The sequence below is a fragment of the Callithrix jacchus genome, chromosome X, assembly GCF_049354715.1.
Source record: "Callithrix jacchus isolate 240 chromosome X, calJac240_pri, whole genome shotgun sequence".
NCBI classification, from domain to species: Eukaryota; Metazoa; Chordata; class Mammalia; order Primates; family Cebidae; genus Callithrix; species Callithrix jacchus.
Genome location: NC_133524.1, coordinates 109,096,642 through 109,114,781, shown reverse-complemented (window position 1 = coordinate 109,114,781; position 18,140 = coordinate 109,096,642). Strand labels below are relative to the sequence as shown.

Genomic DNA, 18,140 nt, shown 5'->3' with positions numbered 1-18,140 from the left:
GATCACAAGGTCAAGAGATGGAGACCATCCTGACCAACATGGTGAAACCCCATGTATTTTCTCTACTGAAAATACAGAAATTAGCTGGGCGTGGTAGTTCACGCATATAATCCCAGCTACTTGGGAGGCTGAGGCAGGAGAATCGCTTGAACCTGGGAGGGGGAGGTTGCAGTGAGCCGAGATCACATCCCTGCACTCCAGCCTGGTGACAGAGCGAGACTGAGACTCTGTCTCAAAAAAAAAAAAAAGAATAGGCAAGTGTCTTTTCTCAGGTGGTAAGTCATATTTGGTAGTCCATTTATACCCCTTCTAACACTTTGATATTATGATGCACCTCTTGTTAAAGGGAAAGATGATTTCAGACACCATCAGGGTGTGAAAACCTAGGTTTTTGGCCTTAAAAGAGTCCAGGAAGAGGCATTTTGATGCATATGGAAAGTGCTGGCATTGCCCTTTATCCTGAGATGCATCTTAGCCATCAAACACAGCAACTCCTTGAGGTTGGTCAGTTGTATGTTTAGGTGAATTTTACTTGATATTAAGAGGGGGGAGAGAGAGTAAATTGAAGATACTTTGGCATATCTAAAATGAGTATTTGATACTTAAAATATTTATTTTGTTCAAAGGCATAACAGGCAACTTGTTTCTTTTATTTTAGTTAGATAATTTGCCCAAGATCACACACAGCTACCAAATGGCAGAAGAACTAGGATTTAAATCTATGTTTTGGTCACCTTAGCTGCTATAACTCTGCTGCTTCCTAGAAATGGCGTAGCTCAAAGACAGTAAAGTAGGGATTATTAGCTGTTCAGTCAGAGACTAATTGAGGCTAATTATTTAGTTACTTGGAAATATTATAAATAATCACAATAATATGGCCTCAATTAAGGCTCCATATTATTTTGTCCCTAGGGAGTCCTCTCTAGATGCTTAATATAGATGAGGGGAAATTACTACGGAGTAGGAGTCCCTGTTCATTCGCACAAAAACCAATCTGGCAATGCAGATTTCTAGCTTCAGCTCATAAACAATGAATTTATTTCTGAAGAACAGCAAAAGGATGACAGAATAACACACCCAATCAACCATGTAATTTTTATCAGCTTGCATTTACTGAATTAGGTTGTTGCTTTTCTCAGAATGTGCAATGTTTCATGTTTATTTTGAGCAAAAGTAAATTCTGGCAAGGAGGAAGTAAAGAAAGGAGAAGCAGAAGGTAGAAGCTGTTCACACACATCACGCATGTCTCCCTATTCTCTCTTTGTCGGCATTTCTCAGTTTCCTTCCTCTGCTTTCTTCTCATCCTGCCGTCTGTCTTAGTTATATTGTTCTCTGCTCTAGCCTCTCAGTAATAATAGCAATAACTGTAATAATAACTCTGATGTCTCCAAGATTAAAGTTAGAATTTCCAACAACTTCTTAGACATTGGATATGAAACTCTTAAGTCACCTTCACTCCAGTGTACCTCAAGTCAAAACCCATTCCAGTGCTTTCCAAAAAACCTTCCTCAGTTGCCTTTCACAGCAAACAGCATTTCATCTTTCCTAGGCATTTGAGTTAGAAATAACAAAGTTGTCATTCATTCTTCCATCTCCCTAACTCCCACGTTGATATTGTCTCCAGGTTGGATCAGTTCTACTTCCTGCAGCCTATTTTCATTTCCCTTGCCACTTCGCTGGTGCGTAGTTTCGTAATCTGTTGCTGGGATTATTACAATCACCTTGCCCACTGGTCTGCCTGATTCCAGTGTTTTACCTCTCTTTATCTCTCTCTTTTTTTTTTTTTGAGACGGAGTTTCCCTCTTGTTACCCAGGCTGGAGTGCAATGGCACAATCTCAGCTCACCGCAACCCCCGCCTCCTGGGTTCAGGCAATTCCCCTGCCTCAGCCTCCCGAGTAGCTGGGATTACAGGCACTCGCCACCATGCCCAGCTAATTTTTTGTATTTTTAGTAGAGACGGGGTTTCACCATGTTGACCAGAATGGTCTCAATTTCTTGACCTCGTGATCCACCTGCCTTGGCCTCCCAAAGTGCTGGGACTACAGGTGTGAGCCACCCGCCAGGCCTTACTTCTCTTATCTCTCTGTCACATTTCTACAAGAGATAAGGCCGTCTTCCTAAGGCATGGCTCAGATCATTTTATTCCCTTGGAAAGCTCTAATAATTTTCAGTGCCTATTGGAATTAAGTCCAAACTCACTTCTGTACTAGTTAATTATTTACTTTTTTGTCTTCCCTTGTAAGTTTCCTATAGTCAAGGACTAGTTTTATCCACGTTTCTCCCCTCTCCAGCCTCCGAGGAACTTCAAACACAGTGCTCCACTTACGTAGAGTTCACACATTAAATAAACAAAAGGATGCTGCTGATAGGAAAAGATGGGCTTGAAGTTTGAAAGGCCACTAGCTGTTTTAATTAGGAGGTTATTGGTGACATGCTCGAAAGCAGTCTGAGCAATGTGATGGGATAATTTTGTCAGAGAAAAGAAGGAGAAAGAAGATGACAGACTGTTTACTTAAGAACTTGAGATGGAGGATGTCAAAAATCAGGTATATGCAGTTTGGAGTTTGCAGGTTTTGTTTTCAGACTGCAGCCCAGCATTAGCCCAGTATCTCTCCTGATGTTCTTAAAGATCGTCTTGGAGTATTGGAAGGTACCAGGTCAAGTTGCTCTTTCATACACTGTGCTTGTTTGCTTTTGCCTAAGCCATTGGCCTAGTAGCCCTAGTCTTCTAGAAGGAAGATTGATGCTGAGGGCTGCCCTGGCAGCCCTGTTGGAATTCACTAAGTGCCCCACATTTTCAGGCTCCATTCCTGAGGAGTTCACAGTGTCCATATCAATTAGCTGGCAGGGCTCTGAGTCCCCAAAATGGTCTTTTATGCAATGAAAGTGGCAGCAGGCCAGCACTAGTTCCCCCAGTGACAAACCGTATGCTCAGTTCCCCAGTGTCCGTAGACACCATGCACTTTTCAACAGTCCTGGCTCTAAAGCTCCAACTATCACATTGGAATTCTGCAGTACATGAATTGCTTCCAGGATTTTACCAAGAGCTGGAATTCTTTCAAGTCAGAATCTCTTGCAATCTCTGTATGTTTGTTTCCTTCCATCTATCCACCTATGTGATTCATTTTCTCTCTCTCTCTCTCCCACCTCCCTCTTTCCCTCTTTCTCTCTCTTTTCTACCTCCCTCTTTCCTTTTTTCTCTCTTTCTTTTAGAGACAGGGGTCTTGCTGTGTCACCCAGGCTGGAGTGCAGTGGCACAATCATAACTGACTGCAGCCTTGAACTCTTGCACTTAAGCAATCCTTTTGCCTCAGCCTCCCAAGTTATGTGGTCTCTCTTAATAATAGCTTTGTTGAGTGCTTTTATGGTGTCTGACACTGTTTTTACATGCATAATTTTATTTTATCCTCTATAAGATGAAGTTACAATTATTGTTCCCACTTGGCTTATGAAGCAGCATGCTTAGAGCAAGTAACTGACTTTCAGAGGTCATAAAGCTTGTTAGGGGCAGAGATTTCTTAGAGAAGCTAAGACATGCTGAGTTGTCTGTAGTTAGAGCCTGTGCTCTTAAGCAGTATGCTAATGCTGCTTCCTCTTGGGTATTCAGTAGGATTACAAGCAAGTGAATTGCACTAGAGAAAGTATAGAATGCTGAGATGGTAAAATATTTTGAATTTAGCAAATGATGAAAGCCACTGTATTCTTCCCCCTTTTTGTTCTCCAATTATTTCATCATTCCCATAAATGGTTTTAATTTTACATATAAGGTGCAAGTATTTTGGGGAACAGTAATTTTATAGAGGCTCATCAAAATCCCCCAGCCTTAATAGCAACTTTCTGCCTCTTACTCTTGCCAATTCATCCCCATCTGTATTGGTCATAATCTTGAAGCTAAGAGAATGTAGCTGCTAACAGAAAATATGCCTGGAGCTCTTCTGCAGATCCCCATTCTCTTAGGTAGTATAATGAAGCAGTGCCTGTTCATTGTTTTCTCTGCCTATTGTCTGATTTCCTTTAAGACCAATATAATTACATCAGTATTCTCCCTCATCCTAATACCCCCTACACACGCACGCACGCACGCACACACTCACACGTTTTTCCTTAATAACTGGTCTTTGAGTTAATGGCCTGAGACACTTTCAGATGGAACATGATGGTCCTTTATGCAGCTAGAACTCTGGCAAGAGAACAGTCACTTTGTTGGGGTAGACCCATTGATTTGGTGCTAGAATGTTTCAGATGTAGGTTAGATAGGAATCGGGTGGGACTGACTCAAAGGCCCTATTTATTAGCTCACATGCCTTACCCAATCGTAGCTGATGTGTCTGTTGTTTGTTTCTAGTACTCAGGTATATTTACCAATGTTCATCTGTAGCAATAAGCTACTTAGTATACCCTCTGACTTCCTTGAAAGTCTAACCTTTCTCCCTTCATGACTTCCATGAGAACAAAATGGAAATATATATATATTCCTTTTCTTTTTTGAGACAGCTTCTCCCTCTGTCACCTAGGCTAGAGTGCAGTGGCTCGATCTTAGCTCACTACGACCTCCGCCTCCCAGGTTCAGTTGCTTCTCCTGCCTCAGTCTCCCAAGTAGCTGGGATTAGAGGTCTGTGACATCATGCCTGGCTAATTTTTGCATTTTTAGTAGAGACAGGGTTTCTCCATGTTGGCCAGGCTGGTCTTGAACTCCTGACCTCAGGTGAGTCACCTGCCTCAGCCTTCCAAATTGTTGGGATTACAGATGTGAGCCACCACACCTGGCCCAATATATATATGTTCCTATTGCTTGCCCGTGATCTAAAAACTTGAAGGGGTGGCTGGGCGTGGTTGCTTAGACCTGTAATCCCAGCACTTTGGGAGGCTGAGGTGGCAGATCACAAAGTCAGGAGACCAGGACCATCCTGGCTAACACAGTGAAACCCCGTCTCTACTAAAAATGCGAAAAAAAATTAGTTGGGTGTAGTAGCACGCACGTGTAGTCCTAGCTACTTGGTAGGCTGCGGCAGGAGAATTGCTTGAACCCAGGAGGCAGAGGTTGCAGTAAGCTGAGATCATGCCACTGCACTCCAACCTGGGAAACAGAGCAAGACTCCATCTCAAAAAAAAGACTCGAAGGGGTTATGTGCCAGAAGGTTTTGGGATGATATCTGTTCAGTTCTGAAGGCAAGCCTGTGCATAACTCATAGAATTCCTCGCTGACTTTTGCAGCCACTTCTATACTAATAACAACGTCTTCTACCCTGAACATTGAACTGTCCTATTTTGGAGGCTCTTACGAGTTAGTCCCTCAGAAACCATCTATTCCAAATGAGATTGATTTCAGCTTAGGACTTTCCAGAAAAGCCTCCCTTGACTTAGAAGAACGATAACATTCATTGATCTTGCTATGCTGCCATCTCATGACTTCCATTTTCCTCCCCAGGGACACAACAGTCATCAGTCACTCTCCTAACACCAGCTATGACACAGCTCTAGAAGCTCGCATCCAGAAAGAGGAGGAAGAAATCTTGATGGCCAATAAGCGTTGCCTTGACATGGAGGGCAGGTAAAATGTTGTTCTGGATCCTGAGGAATCTGAATCATTGGTATAGAGACCAGATAGGTTCTTTATTCACAACTGGGAAACCTGATCATGCAGCGTCCCCCGCTCCACCATCACCCCTGCAAGCCTGTCACTTAAAGGTGTGAGATGTGATGACCTTTACCTTGATAATCTCCACTAAACATGGAATTCCAGATAGGGTTGCTGTCCCCTTGGCCTTCCTTATTGCTTTTCCTTTGCCCTCTGCCTGAGCTGAATTGTTGGCATTTGCACTATGGGGCATTCTTTCTAGCACTGCACTGGAACCCTGTGATACAGCAGATTGCTTAATAAAAGGGTAAAGGAACATTCACTCAGCCAGACACAACGGCTCATGTCTATAATCCCAGCACTTTGGAAGGCTGAGGCGGGCCAATCACGTGAGGTCAGGAGTTCAAAACCAACCTGGCTGATATGGTGAAACCCTGTCTTTACTAAAAATACAAAAATTAGCCGGGTGTGGTGGCAGGTGCCTGTAGTCCCAGCTACTCAGGAAGCTGAGGCAGGAAAATTGCTTGAACCTGGGAAGTGGAGATTGCAGTGAGTCAAGATCGTACCATTGCACTCCAGCCTGGGTGACAGAGCAAGACTCTGTCTCAAAAAAAAAAAAAGAACATCTACTCAAGTGGGAGGTAGGACACCTGATTCCTTTTATAAATTCGTGATCACTTATTACCTGAAGGTTGTCGCTCACTCAAAGATCTCATCTTTTCACTGAGTACATTATTTCCATTGACTCAGATTCTTCACTACAGCACCCAGTACATCAGTTCATTCGCTCATATTCAGCCTTTTTTTCCACCAGTACTTTATTGTGACTTACTAGGTTTTAAGCAACAGATCCTGGATGCTCTGCTATATCCATTTGGGTGTGCAGAAAAACATATTTTAAAAACTGTAGCACACCATCCCTTGTCTTCCAACTCAGAACTAACTAGTCAACCTTTAGTCAAAAAGATAATGGGAGATCCATATAGTCATGTAGTCAATTAGACCAAAATACGGAGGTATTAACAAGGTCTTATATGTTCTTTGTCTTTGGCTCCTAGGATTAAGACCCTCCATGCCCAGATTATTGAGAAGGATGCCATGATCAAAGTACTCCAGCAGCGTTCCCGAAAGGAGCCGAGTAAGACAGAGCAGCTGTCGTGCATGAGGCCAGCGAAGTCTCTGATGTCCATTTCCAATGCTGGATCAGGCTTGCTCTCCCACTCATCTACCCTGACTGGCACCCCCATCATGGAAGAAAAGCGAGACGACAAGAGCTGGAAGGGGAGCCTAGGTAATGATTGTAAAAAAAGGAATATTATAGTCACGTGTTCAAAGAGAGCCCTGAGATAAGTGCCCATGCTTAAGGAAAAGGGATGATGGTACAGGTTCTAGAGAGGAAGGGGTACCAGGATTTTGGGGTATTTTTCCTCCTGAGCCTGTAGTTCTACGTTCTGGAGCTCCTCCACACTTTGAGGTCTCATGGTGAGAATGCTGATTGAGGCCAAGCCCTAGAGGACAAGAATGTTGAGTTATGTTTTGGTGTGAAGGAAGATAACTGTGATTTCCTCTAAAACATTCTCAGATTTGGCCTTTGCCATGTGGCACCTTCATCTTTCTCCAAAGCCCATGTGGTGTTTGTGTCATTCAAAATTCCAAAATTCTAGCATGTCCATGTTCCTTCCTCCATAGGAGGAACCCAGGTTTTAGCTACGCTAAATCATTTGGATAGCACGCTTTGTTCCCAGAATGTTCTGAGATAAGAACAGAATGTAATTTTTCATTCCATTCCTGTCCATCCCCTCCCCTCTAATCAAAACCCCAGACATATTTTGGGTACCACGAGGCACATTTTTTTTATTTTAGCCCTTTTTGTTGCTTTTAATTCCTTTCTTGGTCCTCTGACACTTGTACTATCTTTTGGTTAGTATAAGCATTTTGGGGACTATGGCCATGGTCAGAACCTTAGATCACACAATTATTACCACACTCAATCTGTGTCGACAGACTTCTCCAAATCCTTTTCTGCTCCTTGGTAATGTGTGGTAATGGTTTATAAGTGGAGCCGAGTTAGGAGCATTCTGACAACTCGGTGGAACCCAATCACCATTGGAAACATAAATCAATACAGATACTCAGGACACTTAAAGGCTTAATACATTGTGCCAGGTGATGGATGGATGAGGACCAGAAGGGATCTTCGAAGTCTGAAAGAAACTTTTAGCCATGGTTAGAGGAGCCTCACACACTGATTTCTGGTTTCAATAGAGATAAAAATAAATAATTGAGACACATGCAAATTTCTTCTGAAATTTGAATGGGAGAGCAGGTAATTCGATGTCTGGATTTGAATCACCTATTATTTTCTAACGTCTGTCCCTCTTTCATTTGTAGGCATTCTCCTGGGTGGAGACTACCGTACTGAATATGTCTCTTCCACACCCTCGCCTGTGCCCCCCTCGACTCCCCTGCTCTCGGCTCATTCCAAGACAGGCAGCCGAGACTGCAGCACCCAAACTGAACGTGGAACGGAATCGAACAAAACCGCGGCTGTTGCTCCCATCTCTGTTCCTGCTCCAGCTGCTGCTGCTGCCACTGCTGCTGCCATCACTGCCACTGCTGCCACCATCACCACCACAATGGTAGCTGCTGCTCCAGTTGCTGCTGCTGCTACTGCTGCTCCAGCTGCTGCTGCTGTTGCTGCTACCCCATCTCCAGCAACTGCTGCTGCTATTGCTGCTGTTTCTCCAGCTGCTGCTGGTCAGATTCCAGCTGCTGCCTCTGTTGCTCCTCCTGCTGCTGCTGTTCCTTCTCTTGCTGCTGCTGCTGTTCAGGTTGCTCCAGCTGCTCCGACTCCGGTTCCAGCTCCGGCTCTGGTTCCGGTTCCAGCTCCAGCAGCGGCTCAGGCTTCTGCTCCTGCTCAGACTCAAGCACCAACTTCAACTCCGGCTGCGGCTCCAACTCCAGCTCCAACTCCAACTCCAGCTGTGGCTCAGGCTGAGGCTCCTGCAAGTCCAGCTACCGGTCCTGGACCACATCGTTTGTCTACACCAAGTTTGACCTGCAATCCTGACAAAACGGGTAATTATTCCCTTTAGCAGGTAGCTTTTGGTTGACTTCTGCTCTCAAATACAGATTTACTTATTGGTGCCTGATATTTGGGCAGAGTTATCACTTAGACTGAGTTTTTCATGTTCTAAAGGAGAGAGAAGAGAGTCCGTAAATGACTTCTCATCCACCAAGATGGGAACAGGCATGAATAGAGGACATTATCTTAGCAAAAGTAAATGAGGGAGGTGGCAGGTAAAATCTCTTTCCCATCAGCTTCATGAGGGCTCTGATGGTGTCTAGTTCTAGAAATAATGGTTTTCTCTTCATCCCTAAGTGTTTTCTAACCCTTATTTCCATTTAGATGGCCCTGTGTTCCACTCCAATACTCTGGAAAGAAAAACTCCCATTCAGATCCTGGGACAAGAGCCTGATGCAGAGATGGTGGAATATCTCATCTAAACGGCCAAATCAAGAGCTGCAGATTATCAGCAAAAATTATTTTAATCATTTTCCCCTTTTATTTGTTCTTATTTTGAGGGTGAGGACAAGGGTTGGGGGGAGGGGACGTTTTTTAATGGGACTTTTTATTGGAACAATGTACTACTTAAGTAATACCATAGGAACGCCAGTCTATTCTGGTATGCTTAGGAAGTACCTCTAAAGACAGATTAATCAGAATGTGCTCTAAAGTTTATTGTTTGGATTTATACAAATACTGGGACTGTTAACAGGTGGCTATACGTTGATGTTTTCAGTGTGCTTGAATTTGTTTAAAATTTCCATATTCTAGGTGATTTTTTATTGAAGAGCCCAGTATGTGTGGAAGACAGTGTGTAACATGTAGTTCGGAAGTGGGAAGCTGGAGAGAATTGAGTTTGTGCTGTTTTGTATAGTTACTATCCTGTACAGCAGCCAGAGAATGCTCTCACCTCAAGCTTACAAAAGGGAGTGGTTTCAGGAGTTATGTAAGCTGGAAAAAGGTAGGGAGTTTTGGGGTGCCGAAGGGTGCTGGAGCTACTTTTTTCTTCCAATTTCCCAGTTACCCTGCCCCAGGGAATTGTGTTTGTCTTCATTTCAGTGGTGCTTTGGAAATGGATTCTTTTGGTTCCCTCCTGGAGGTTCATACATTCATATATATGCTCTGGAGTAATTTATGCATTTGGATAATTAATATATTGCTTTCTGATGCTGGGAGAGTACATTAACTGAGTGATGCACAACTTCCTCTCTCTTAGGGAGTTAGACCATCAGAGGCCATGATGGAGAGTTGCATGAGGTGCATATGCAGACTTTCATGGTCTGTGTGTAGCCATGAACAAAGCTTGCTTGCATTTAGTAAGACCAATCAGCTTAGTGTTTATTTCTTCTACAGCACAGATTTACTGGCTGGGTCTCCAGTCTCAAATTGCCAATCATTTACAAAGTGAGGAAGGATCTTTGTTGACAGGTTGAATGCTTTGAATTTCCAGTGACTACTTTGAAATAACTTGTTTTGTTTGACAGATTGTAAGCATATGTCTTAAAAGGCATTTTTGACTATCACCTCCAAGGGAATAGCATCAGAAACCCAAAGTACTATGCTGCAGTCAGGGGAGAGGTTGATTGCGGCAGTATCCTCAACTACCTCTTCTCGTTGTCGGTGACTCCATCTTGGAATACCTTTGGGAAGCAGCAGGAAATGTGCATGTGGGTAGAGATCAAAGGAGGCAGTGGCTCCAAGCCTTGCCATAGGGCTGCCTCCAAGGACACAGAAGAATGCCAGTTGCCACAGGTCCCTGCCCTGTGTCACCTGTCTGCCCTTCATTAAGGTGACAAACCTGCAGAGAGCATCATTAAGATCAGTTTTAAGGGGTATGGGGAGGGTGAGGGGAGTGGGGGGGTGTGTTAGGTAAGGGTGGGGGGTAGAAGTTTTGAGATGTGTTAGTTAGAAAACAGATTAATAGAAGAGTAGGCTTGATATATTATATCATGAGCCATAGTGGTGGGAAAGAACTTTAGCAATATAGCCCTACCCCCTCATTTTAGTGATGAGGAATCTGAGAACTGGAGAGGTTCAGTGACTTTTTTAAAGTCACACAACAGAGCTAACCATTATGCCAATTACCATGCTTATTTTGAGAAACTCTTGTTTTTTTAAATCCCATTTTATGAAAAGGCATCTTCATGGTCCAGGGAATATGTATCTTATACAATGTCCCTGGATGGAGTAGCTTGTCCAGTCTTGACAAACTACCAAATTTCTGTCTTGCTTCTCCTTCAGTGCCTTTTAAAAGGTTTTCCCTTTTCTGATCTGCATTTCAACATCGAGTCACACAAATGTCCCCCTAAGAAATCAGTCCTACTTCTTTCTAGGAGATTGGGTGTCTTAGATAACCTTTTGTGGTTCCGCTGTGAGTATAGGAATGGTATCTTTCCTAATTATCTTCCAGAGGAATTATTCTGTGTGTGTACGTGTTTGTTTGTAGAGACATAAAGGTGGGTGTTGTGATTTTAAGCTAGTTCTTTCACATTTTCAATGAGGAAATCATTTTACATAGACATTAGTCCTCAGTTATAAAGTGAATCCCAGATAGAAATTAAAAGTGCAGTTGTGTTAAGACTCTTTCATACTACCCTTTAGTCATAAGGAGGAGGAAAAAAACCTCAAATACTAGAAAGCAGCAAGTACCAGACTTCAGGAGAGCTACTTTCTATCCAAATCAGTAATTTAAAAAATACTTTTCACCTATTCCTTTCATGATTATAACACATTGGCAGACTTTTCGCTGGCTCTGGGAGCCATGAGTTTAATTACATTCTGCAAGGTGACAAATGTCATACATTCCACATTGTGTGGTAGCCATCTCTTTAGACTCATGTGTTTTGGGGAAAGGAAGAAGTTCTTGGCTAAGTACTGTTTTGAACTTTGCAGAAACTATCTGTCCTCTCACACCAGAGATAGTTCCTCTCTGCTCAGTTTCCAATCCCAGGTAATTTGCTAAAATAACATTGTACATTTCAGAGAGAGAAGAAGAGTATGTCAGTATATTACACAGAAGATAGATACAGCCTTTTCAGAAGATCTCCATCAGTTCTTCCAAAAATTCAACTTTATGGGTGAAATCTCAATTAGCCACCTTTTCACAGTTGTATAGATGTCACATTTGGGGGATCTTTCTGGACTCCTACCTATCTGTGCATTTTGCTGGCACCTCAGGAAAGGAGGGTGACCACGCTGACTGAGCTTGTACTGCCTGGTGGTCTCTGGGGACCTTCTAATTCAGTTGTTCCCCAATTTTCCATGTATAGAAAAACTTCATTAGAACAATCTTTACTTGATATGAAACTCCTATTAATAATCTTTTTCGAAATAAATTTAGCTTGAGCTTTCTTTTAAAATCATGTATCTTGATTGTTGATTTAATGAAGGATTTCCTTTTAATGCTGCTTTTGAGCTTCAGGGTAATAGGACAGCAGGAACCTAAAATATCTGCCATCATCTGCCATAGGAAAGATATTCAGAGACCCATCATGTTCTCTTTTTGTTGTTACACTGTTGGGTGGGTATAACAATTAGAAAATCAACAAACTGATTGTGCAAACTACTTTTTATGACACGCTTAAACCTTCATAATGCGGCAGCTTAAAGTGTATACATATGCACTAACTTTGATCAATATTTGTTAGCCACACAATCTCTTTATTATCTCAATTGCTTAATTGCATATGGAATATGTTACTTAAAATGTGTGCATTCTTACTGAAAATGTTTTCAAAGGAGGGCATCAGTTGTGGGCTAATTGCCATCAATTTCAGCCTGCCACGATTCTTGGAAATATATCTTCCAACAAGTGTTACAAGTGTTGGGAGTTTATTTTTTCCAGGAGCAATGATGGGTTACATGGAGCCATGAAACCTCCTTCTGGCCTCCCTTGTGATTAATGGCATGTGTTTTTAAAATGGATAGCTGGGGGTGGCAGATGGCTAGAGAAGAATCGCCTGTGGTTTAAAATGTATGTGGTCCCCTAATGATTGTGACCCCATTCTGTAATCAACTGAGCTAGTTCCAATAAAATTAAGCAGGTTTAAATCCACTTTGTGCCTATCTTTTCACTGACAATAAAGTTAGCTATTTTAAAATGCAGTACTGTGTGGAAAATGCTTTGGTGTTTACCCGACAGAGGCTTTATTTGTGCTGTATCAGTGATTACTTTCAATTCAGTATGCAGTGAAATTGCCTTTCAAGGGCAGCGTGCAGCAGAATTTGCATTTGCTTGAAGTATGGAATGTGATTATAGATTATAAAGTATTAAGACAACACCACAGGCCACATGCTGTAATCGGTCTCTTTATATACTCAGGCAGCATATATTAAAAGCTTTGCATCTTTTTATCTCTTGGTTCCTAGGGATAAAATGATGGCCACCCAAAGCAGAGAATTCATCCTTTGGTTAGCATTTTGGAAGGTCCCTTGATAGTCCTTTTGTACCCTTTTTCTGATGCCAATTCATCAGTTTTGGTTGAGGGAGCTTGTTATTAAAAACAAATCAAAACCACAAATAAGTTGTTTCTTCACTGAAAATGTTAAGGCTGCCTTAACACTGCCCTTCCTGTGCCTCCTGTTTACCAGTAAGTTCCAAACCTGACTGGTGAGGCAAGGATCCCCAAGGACGTTGAAATGACATTTTCACAGTGAAATAGACTTGGGTGTCGCAAAAGGGATGGGGCAGGGGGTATAGAATTCATTCAACTGTAAATTTGTTATTTTCTTAAAGTTGGACTTGATTCCCTCCATATTTATGATAAGTACTTTGAAAACTGTATAGATAAAAGCCCTCCCTCTTTTTCAGGACAAAGAAGATAAGGTATTAAGTTAATGAGACCTTCTTACAAAGCTTTGCAAAGTATTATTTTCAGAAATGTATTGTGCCCATTTCTTAAGGAGCAGTCACTTGTTGGGAGAAAAAGCTAATGTTCCTTCAAAAATGTGTTAGATTGCATTGTAGGAGCATTTCTTGATATTATCATTATCCAGTTATATAACTGGTCTGGCATCTGCATGATACTTCCTCTCCCTGTGTGCATTTCCTATTGAGATAAGTGATCTGCACAGCCTATATGAGTTACACGGTGGCAGAAAAAAAAGGCCTGCTTCCCACCTCCATCTTACTCTGCAGGAAGGTTTTTATTGGAGAAAAAGAAATGTAAATAGTTTGGTCTTAGATCACTTTCTACATTGACTGGCAGTTGCCCTGTATTTTGGTGAAGAACCCTGTGTTATGGGACTTAGTTTCCAGGAAGAAAATTGTTCTCCACAGTACCAAATTTTATACCACATGACAACTGGTCTCTCTTTAGATGCACCGACTAACCAACCCTATGGTATGTATTTTGGTCTCCGTGTTTTTTTATTTTCGAGTAGCCTCTACCAATGGATTCAGGCACATGTGAGTTGTTAAAAAACGACTTACTAGATGGTGCCATTATGTATATGGCCCTAGAATACAAAATTTTAAAATAGTCCATGATACTAGTTTATTACATAAAACTACACACACAGACACATTTATAATTCATTGTGGTATGTGAAATCACAAAGGTTTAAACAAGAATGCAGACCTAATGCAAAGATGGGAATGATTGTTGGGATGGCACAGGGAGAAGGGAGTAGAGAGGAACTAAACTGAGCTTTGAATTATATGTAGATGTTTACTAGGTGAACCAGGGGATAGGGATGAACATTCCATGCAGAAGGAATAGCATGTGCAAGGACAGTCTCACTTTGTCAGACCCGCAATCAAATCCAGACTCCATTTCCAAGACCGAAGTCCCTAGAGAACTGCTCTGAATTTTAACAACCTACTAATGGAAACACAAACTCACTCAATCAGGTGGTAGAATAGACTAGTCTAGAAGTCAAGAGAACATGAAGTTTCAGTCTTACATCTGCCACGAAACAGATACTTACTTGTGGACAAGTTCCTTAACAGGATCAAAGACGTTTATCAGTAAAATGGGGATAAATACTTGTCCCCGTGAACCTTGTGGAAAGAGATAGAAGAGGCTAACAAAGTAAGAATATAAAAAGATGCCAGTCATAACAAAGGGCTGAATCTATAAAGACGAAGTGGCTTTTCTTTAACTTTTCATTAAAGAAAAAATTCAAGCATATGCAAAAACCAGATAGCTAGGGCACCTCCATTTACCCGTCTCTAGGTTTCAACAATTAAATATACATGGCTGATCTTGCTTCATTTATCACCCCCACCCACCCTATATTATTTTGGAGCATATCCCAGACATCATAGCATTTCATCCATAAATATTTCAGCATGTGTAATGATAACATTTCTAATAATGAAAAAGTCAAGTGTTACATCTGGAACCAAAGTATGTAACACATCAAGCAAAAAAAATGACAGCATGTTTGTGCTTTGCCACTTACAAAGCTTCTTCCTTTGATCCCACAACTCCTGCTTTAAACTGAAACATAGTCTCAAAAACAGAGGGGTTCCTACTCCCACAACCCACATATCAAAGGGCAGGATTTTTTTTAAAGACTCCCCAGTGTAGGTTTCAAGCCATTATTTCTCCTTGACTCATATAAAAAGCTCTGGCTCTTTTAATGTCCCTGTCATCCAATTGTTCCTTGTTTACCCTCATCTACTCAGTTGGTCACTACTCCAAGTGCACTGATGGTTTTGGCCCTTGGACCACAGTTGCCTCTCTAGCCCCAAACAACCAAGACAGCATCTTGGCCCATCAGCTTCTTGGCCTCTCTACCTTCACTGACCTCCAACATCCATTTCACCCCAGCTCACTGTACCCATGGCCAACCCAGAGCTGGTCATCAATCAACACTACTCCACTGCGGACATGTCCACCAGTACCCCGATCTCTGACCACAGTCTCCCATCCTCTCAGTTTGCCTGCTCTGACTCTATGTACCTTTTCACTTCAAAGAGACCTCAAATCCCTCAATGCCTCCATTTCCTCCCAAACTTTTAGCTCTTATCCATCTATTCTTGGCCTCAAACTCAATCACTTGAACCTGCAATCAACTGATACTCTCCCATAACCTCAGTCATTCATCACAAAATCAGAAACTCATGAGCCATCCTTGACATCTCCCTCTCTCTGATAAGGTAACGTCCAATCTATTACTGATTCTATTGCAATAAATCCGAAAACCTCATTCACTTTGTTCTAACTCTACTGCCAATAACCTCTTCTAAGCCACCATTATCCTTCACCTAGGCTATTTTAGTAGCCTATTAACTGATATGCCATGCTGAATCTTTTTTTGTTTGTTTGTTTGTTTGTTTTTGAGATGAGAGTTTCTCTCTTGTTGCCCAGGCTAGAGTGCAATGGTGCAATCTTGGCTCACTGCAACCTTGCCCTCCCAGGTTCAAGTGATTCTCCTGCTTCAGCCTTCCAAGTAGCGGCTTACAAGCACTTGCCACCATGTCCAACTAATTTTTGTGTTTTTAATAGAGATGAGGTTTCACCATGTTCGCCAGGCTGGTCTGGAACTCCTGACCTCAAGTGATCCACCCGCCTCAGCCTCACAAAGTACTGGGATTACAGGCGTGACCCACAGTGCCCAGCCTGCCATGCTCAATCTTGTTCCACTGTTTTTACTCCAGTCACTAGTCAGCAATAAATGTAATTAATATCGTGTCATTTCCCTGCTTACAATCTTTCAAAAGTTTCCAATGGCAATGTGAATAAAATGATGCCACAAGAGGTAAAAGAAGTAACCCAAAGTTTTATAATTAGTGAATTTGGAACTAGGATGCACATGTCTTGAACTATTATTCTATCTGAATCATTATCATGCACTGTAATGAATATATTTTTTTCTTTATGCACAAAGTATACTACCGACATGACATCATTATTTTCTCTGATATTAACCTAGAGCAACTATTTTTCAAGTGTGCTCCAAACCATTTGAAATTACCTTCCAGGCAAATTCCCTGGCCTTGCTTCCAGAGACACTTAACCTGTAGTTGTAGAGTAACACCAAGGAATTTGCATTTTAACAAGCTTCCCAAGAGATTTTTTAAAAAAATTATGATAGGCACACAATAATTGTACATATTTATGGGGTACAATGTGATGTTTCAATGCACGTACAAATAGTATAATCAAATCAGGAATATTAACATATCCATCATCTTAACGATTTGTAATTTCTTTGAAATGAGAAGATTCAGAAACCTCTCTTCCAGCTATTTTGAAATATACAATATATTGTTAATTCCAGTCATCCTACTATGCAATAGAGCACCAGAACCTATTCCCTCTAACTATACAGCTTTATATCTGTTGACTAATCTTTTATTATCTCTCCTTTCCCTTGCCTTCCCCATCCTCTGGTAACCACTGTTCTATTCTATACTTCTATGAGGACAACTTTTAAGGTTTCACATGTGAGTGAGATCATGCGGTTTTTCTCTTTCTGTGCCTGGCTTGTTTCATGTTGACAGGATATACTCAAGACTCATTCACGTAGCTGAAAATGACGGGATTCTTTTCTTTTTTACAGCTGAAGAGTATTCCATTTAGCACATATATATGCAAAATGGAATACTATTCATATGTGCAAAATGGAATACTATTCAGCTGTAAAAAAGAAGAGAATCTAAGTATTCATCAACAGATGAATGGATAAAGAAAATGTGTATGTGTATACATATATGACACTTTCAGTGTAATTAATATTGTGTCATTCGCCTGCTTACAATCTTTCAAAAGCTTCCAATGGCAATGTGAATAAAATGGTACCACAAGAGGTAAAACAACTAACCCAAAGTTTTATAATTAGTGAATTTGGAACTAGGATGTACATATCTTGAGCTCGAATATTTTTTACAGCTGAATAGTATTCCATTTTGCACATATATATGTGTATACTTTCACTGCCATATATGTATACACACACACATTTTCTTTATCCATTCATCTGTTGATGAACACTTAGATTGATTCCATATCTTTGCTATTGTGAATAGTGCTGCAATGATGCTGATTTCATTTCCTTTGGATATGTACCCAGTAGTGGAATTGCTGGATCTTTGCAGCTCCTTCTGAAAGTACATACTTTGAGAAATACTGGCCAAGGATTTCCTGGCATTTATCTTACTTCTCTTCATCTGTTTAGTCTCCTTGCTACATAAGAGGCTCTCAAATGCATGTTGTCAAATGGGTAAGTCTGGTGTGGGTATTAGCTATCACACATCACACACCCCAGTACTTTAGTGGACAGTCACTTTAGTTTCTCAATTCACCCATAGTACATATGGTGAAATGGTTGCCTATTTAGCTCCCCAGATATGACTCTAAGTGGTTGGATTTACTGCTCTGATCAAACAGGTCATGTTGTTGGCTACTTTTGTTGTTGGTTTACATGGTTTATAGTTCTTGAGGCAACCACAACCACATTTGTAATCTTGGCCAGCTCATTTACCTCCAATGACCGTTCTGTAATATGAGGTCACTGGATTATGATCTCTAATGTCCCTTCTGGCT

At 41.4% G+C, this 18,140-nt stretch overlaps 1 protein-coding gene across 7 annotated transcripts in view; it reads left to right on the top strand.

The window, feature by feature from the left end:
• AMOT (angiomotin) overlaps positions 1-12,750 on the top strand; it is a 64,709-nt gene extending 51,959 nt beyond the window's left edge. For all 7 annotated transcript variants that reach the window (XM_078362456.1, XM_035289764.3, XM_035289767.3 and 4 more), the window contains 4 exons: positions 5,430-5,552; positions 6,638-6,870; positions 7,971-8,657; positions 8,989-12,750. In XM_078362456.1, coding sequence (XP_078218582.1) covers positions 5,430-5,552; positions 6,638-6,870; positions 7,971-8,657; positions 8,989-9,086 — 1,141 coding nt within the window. In that variant the 3' untranslated portion in view covers positions 9,087-12,750. The remainder of the gene's footprint in view (positions 1-5,429; positions 5,553-6,637; positions 6,871-7,970; positions 8,658-8,988) is intronic.
• Positions 12,751-18,140: the final 5,390 nt, after the last annotated feature.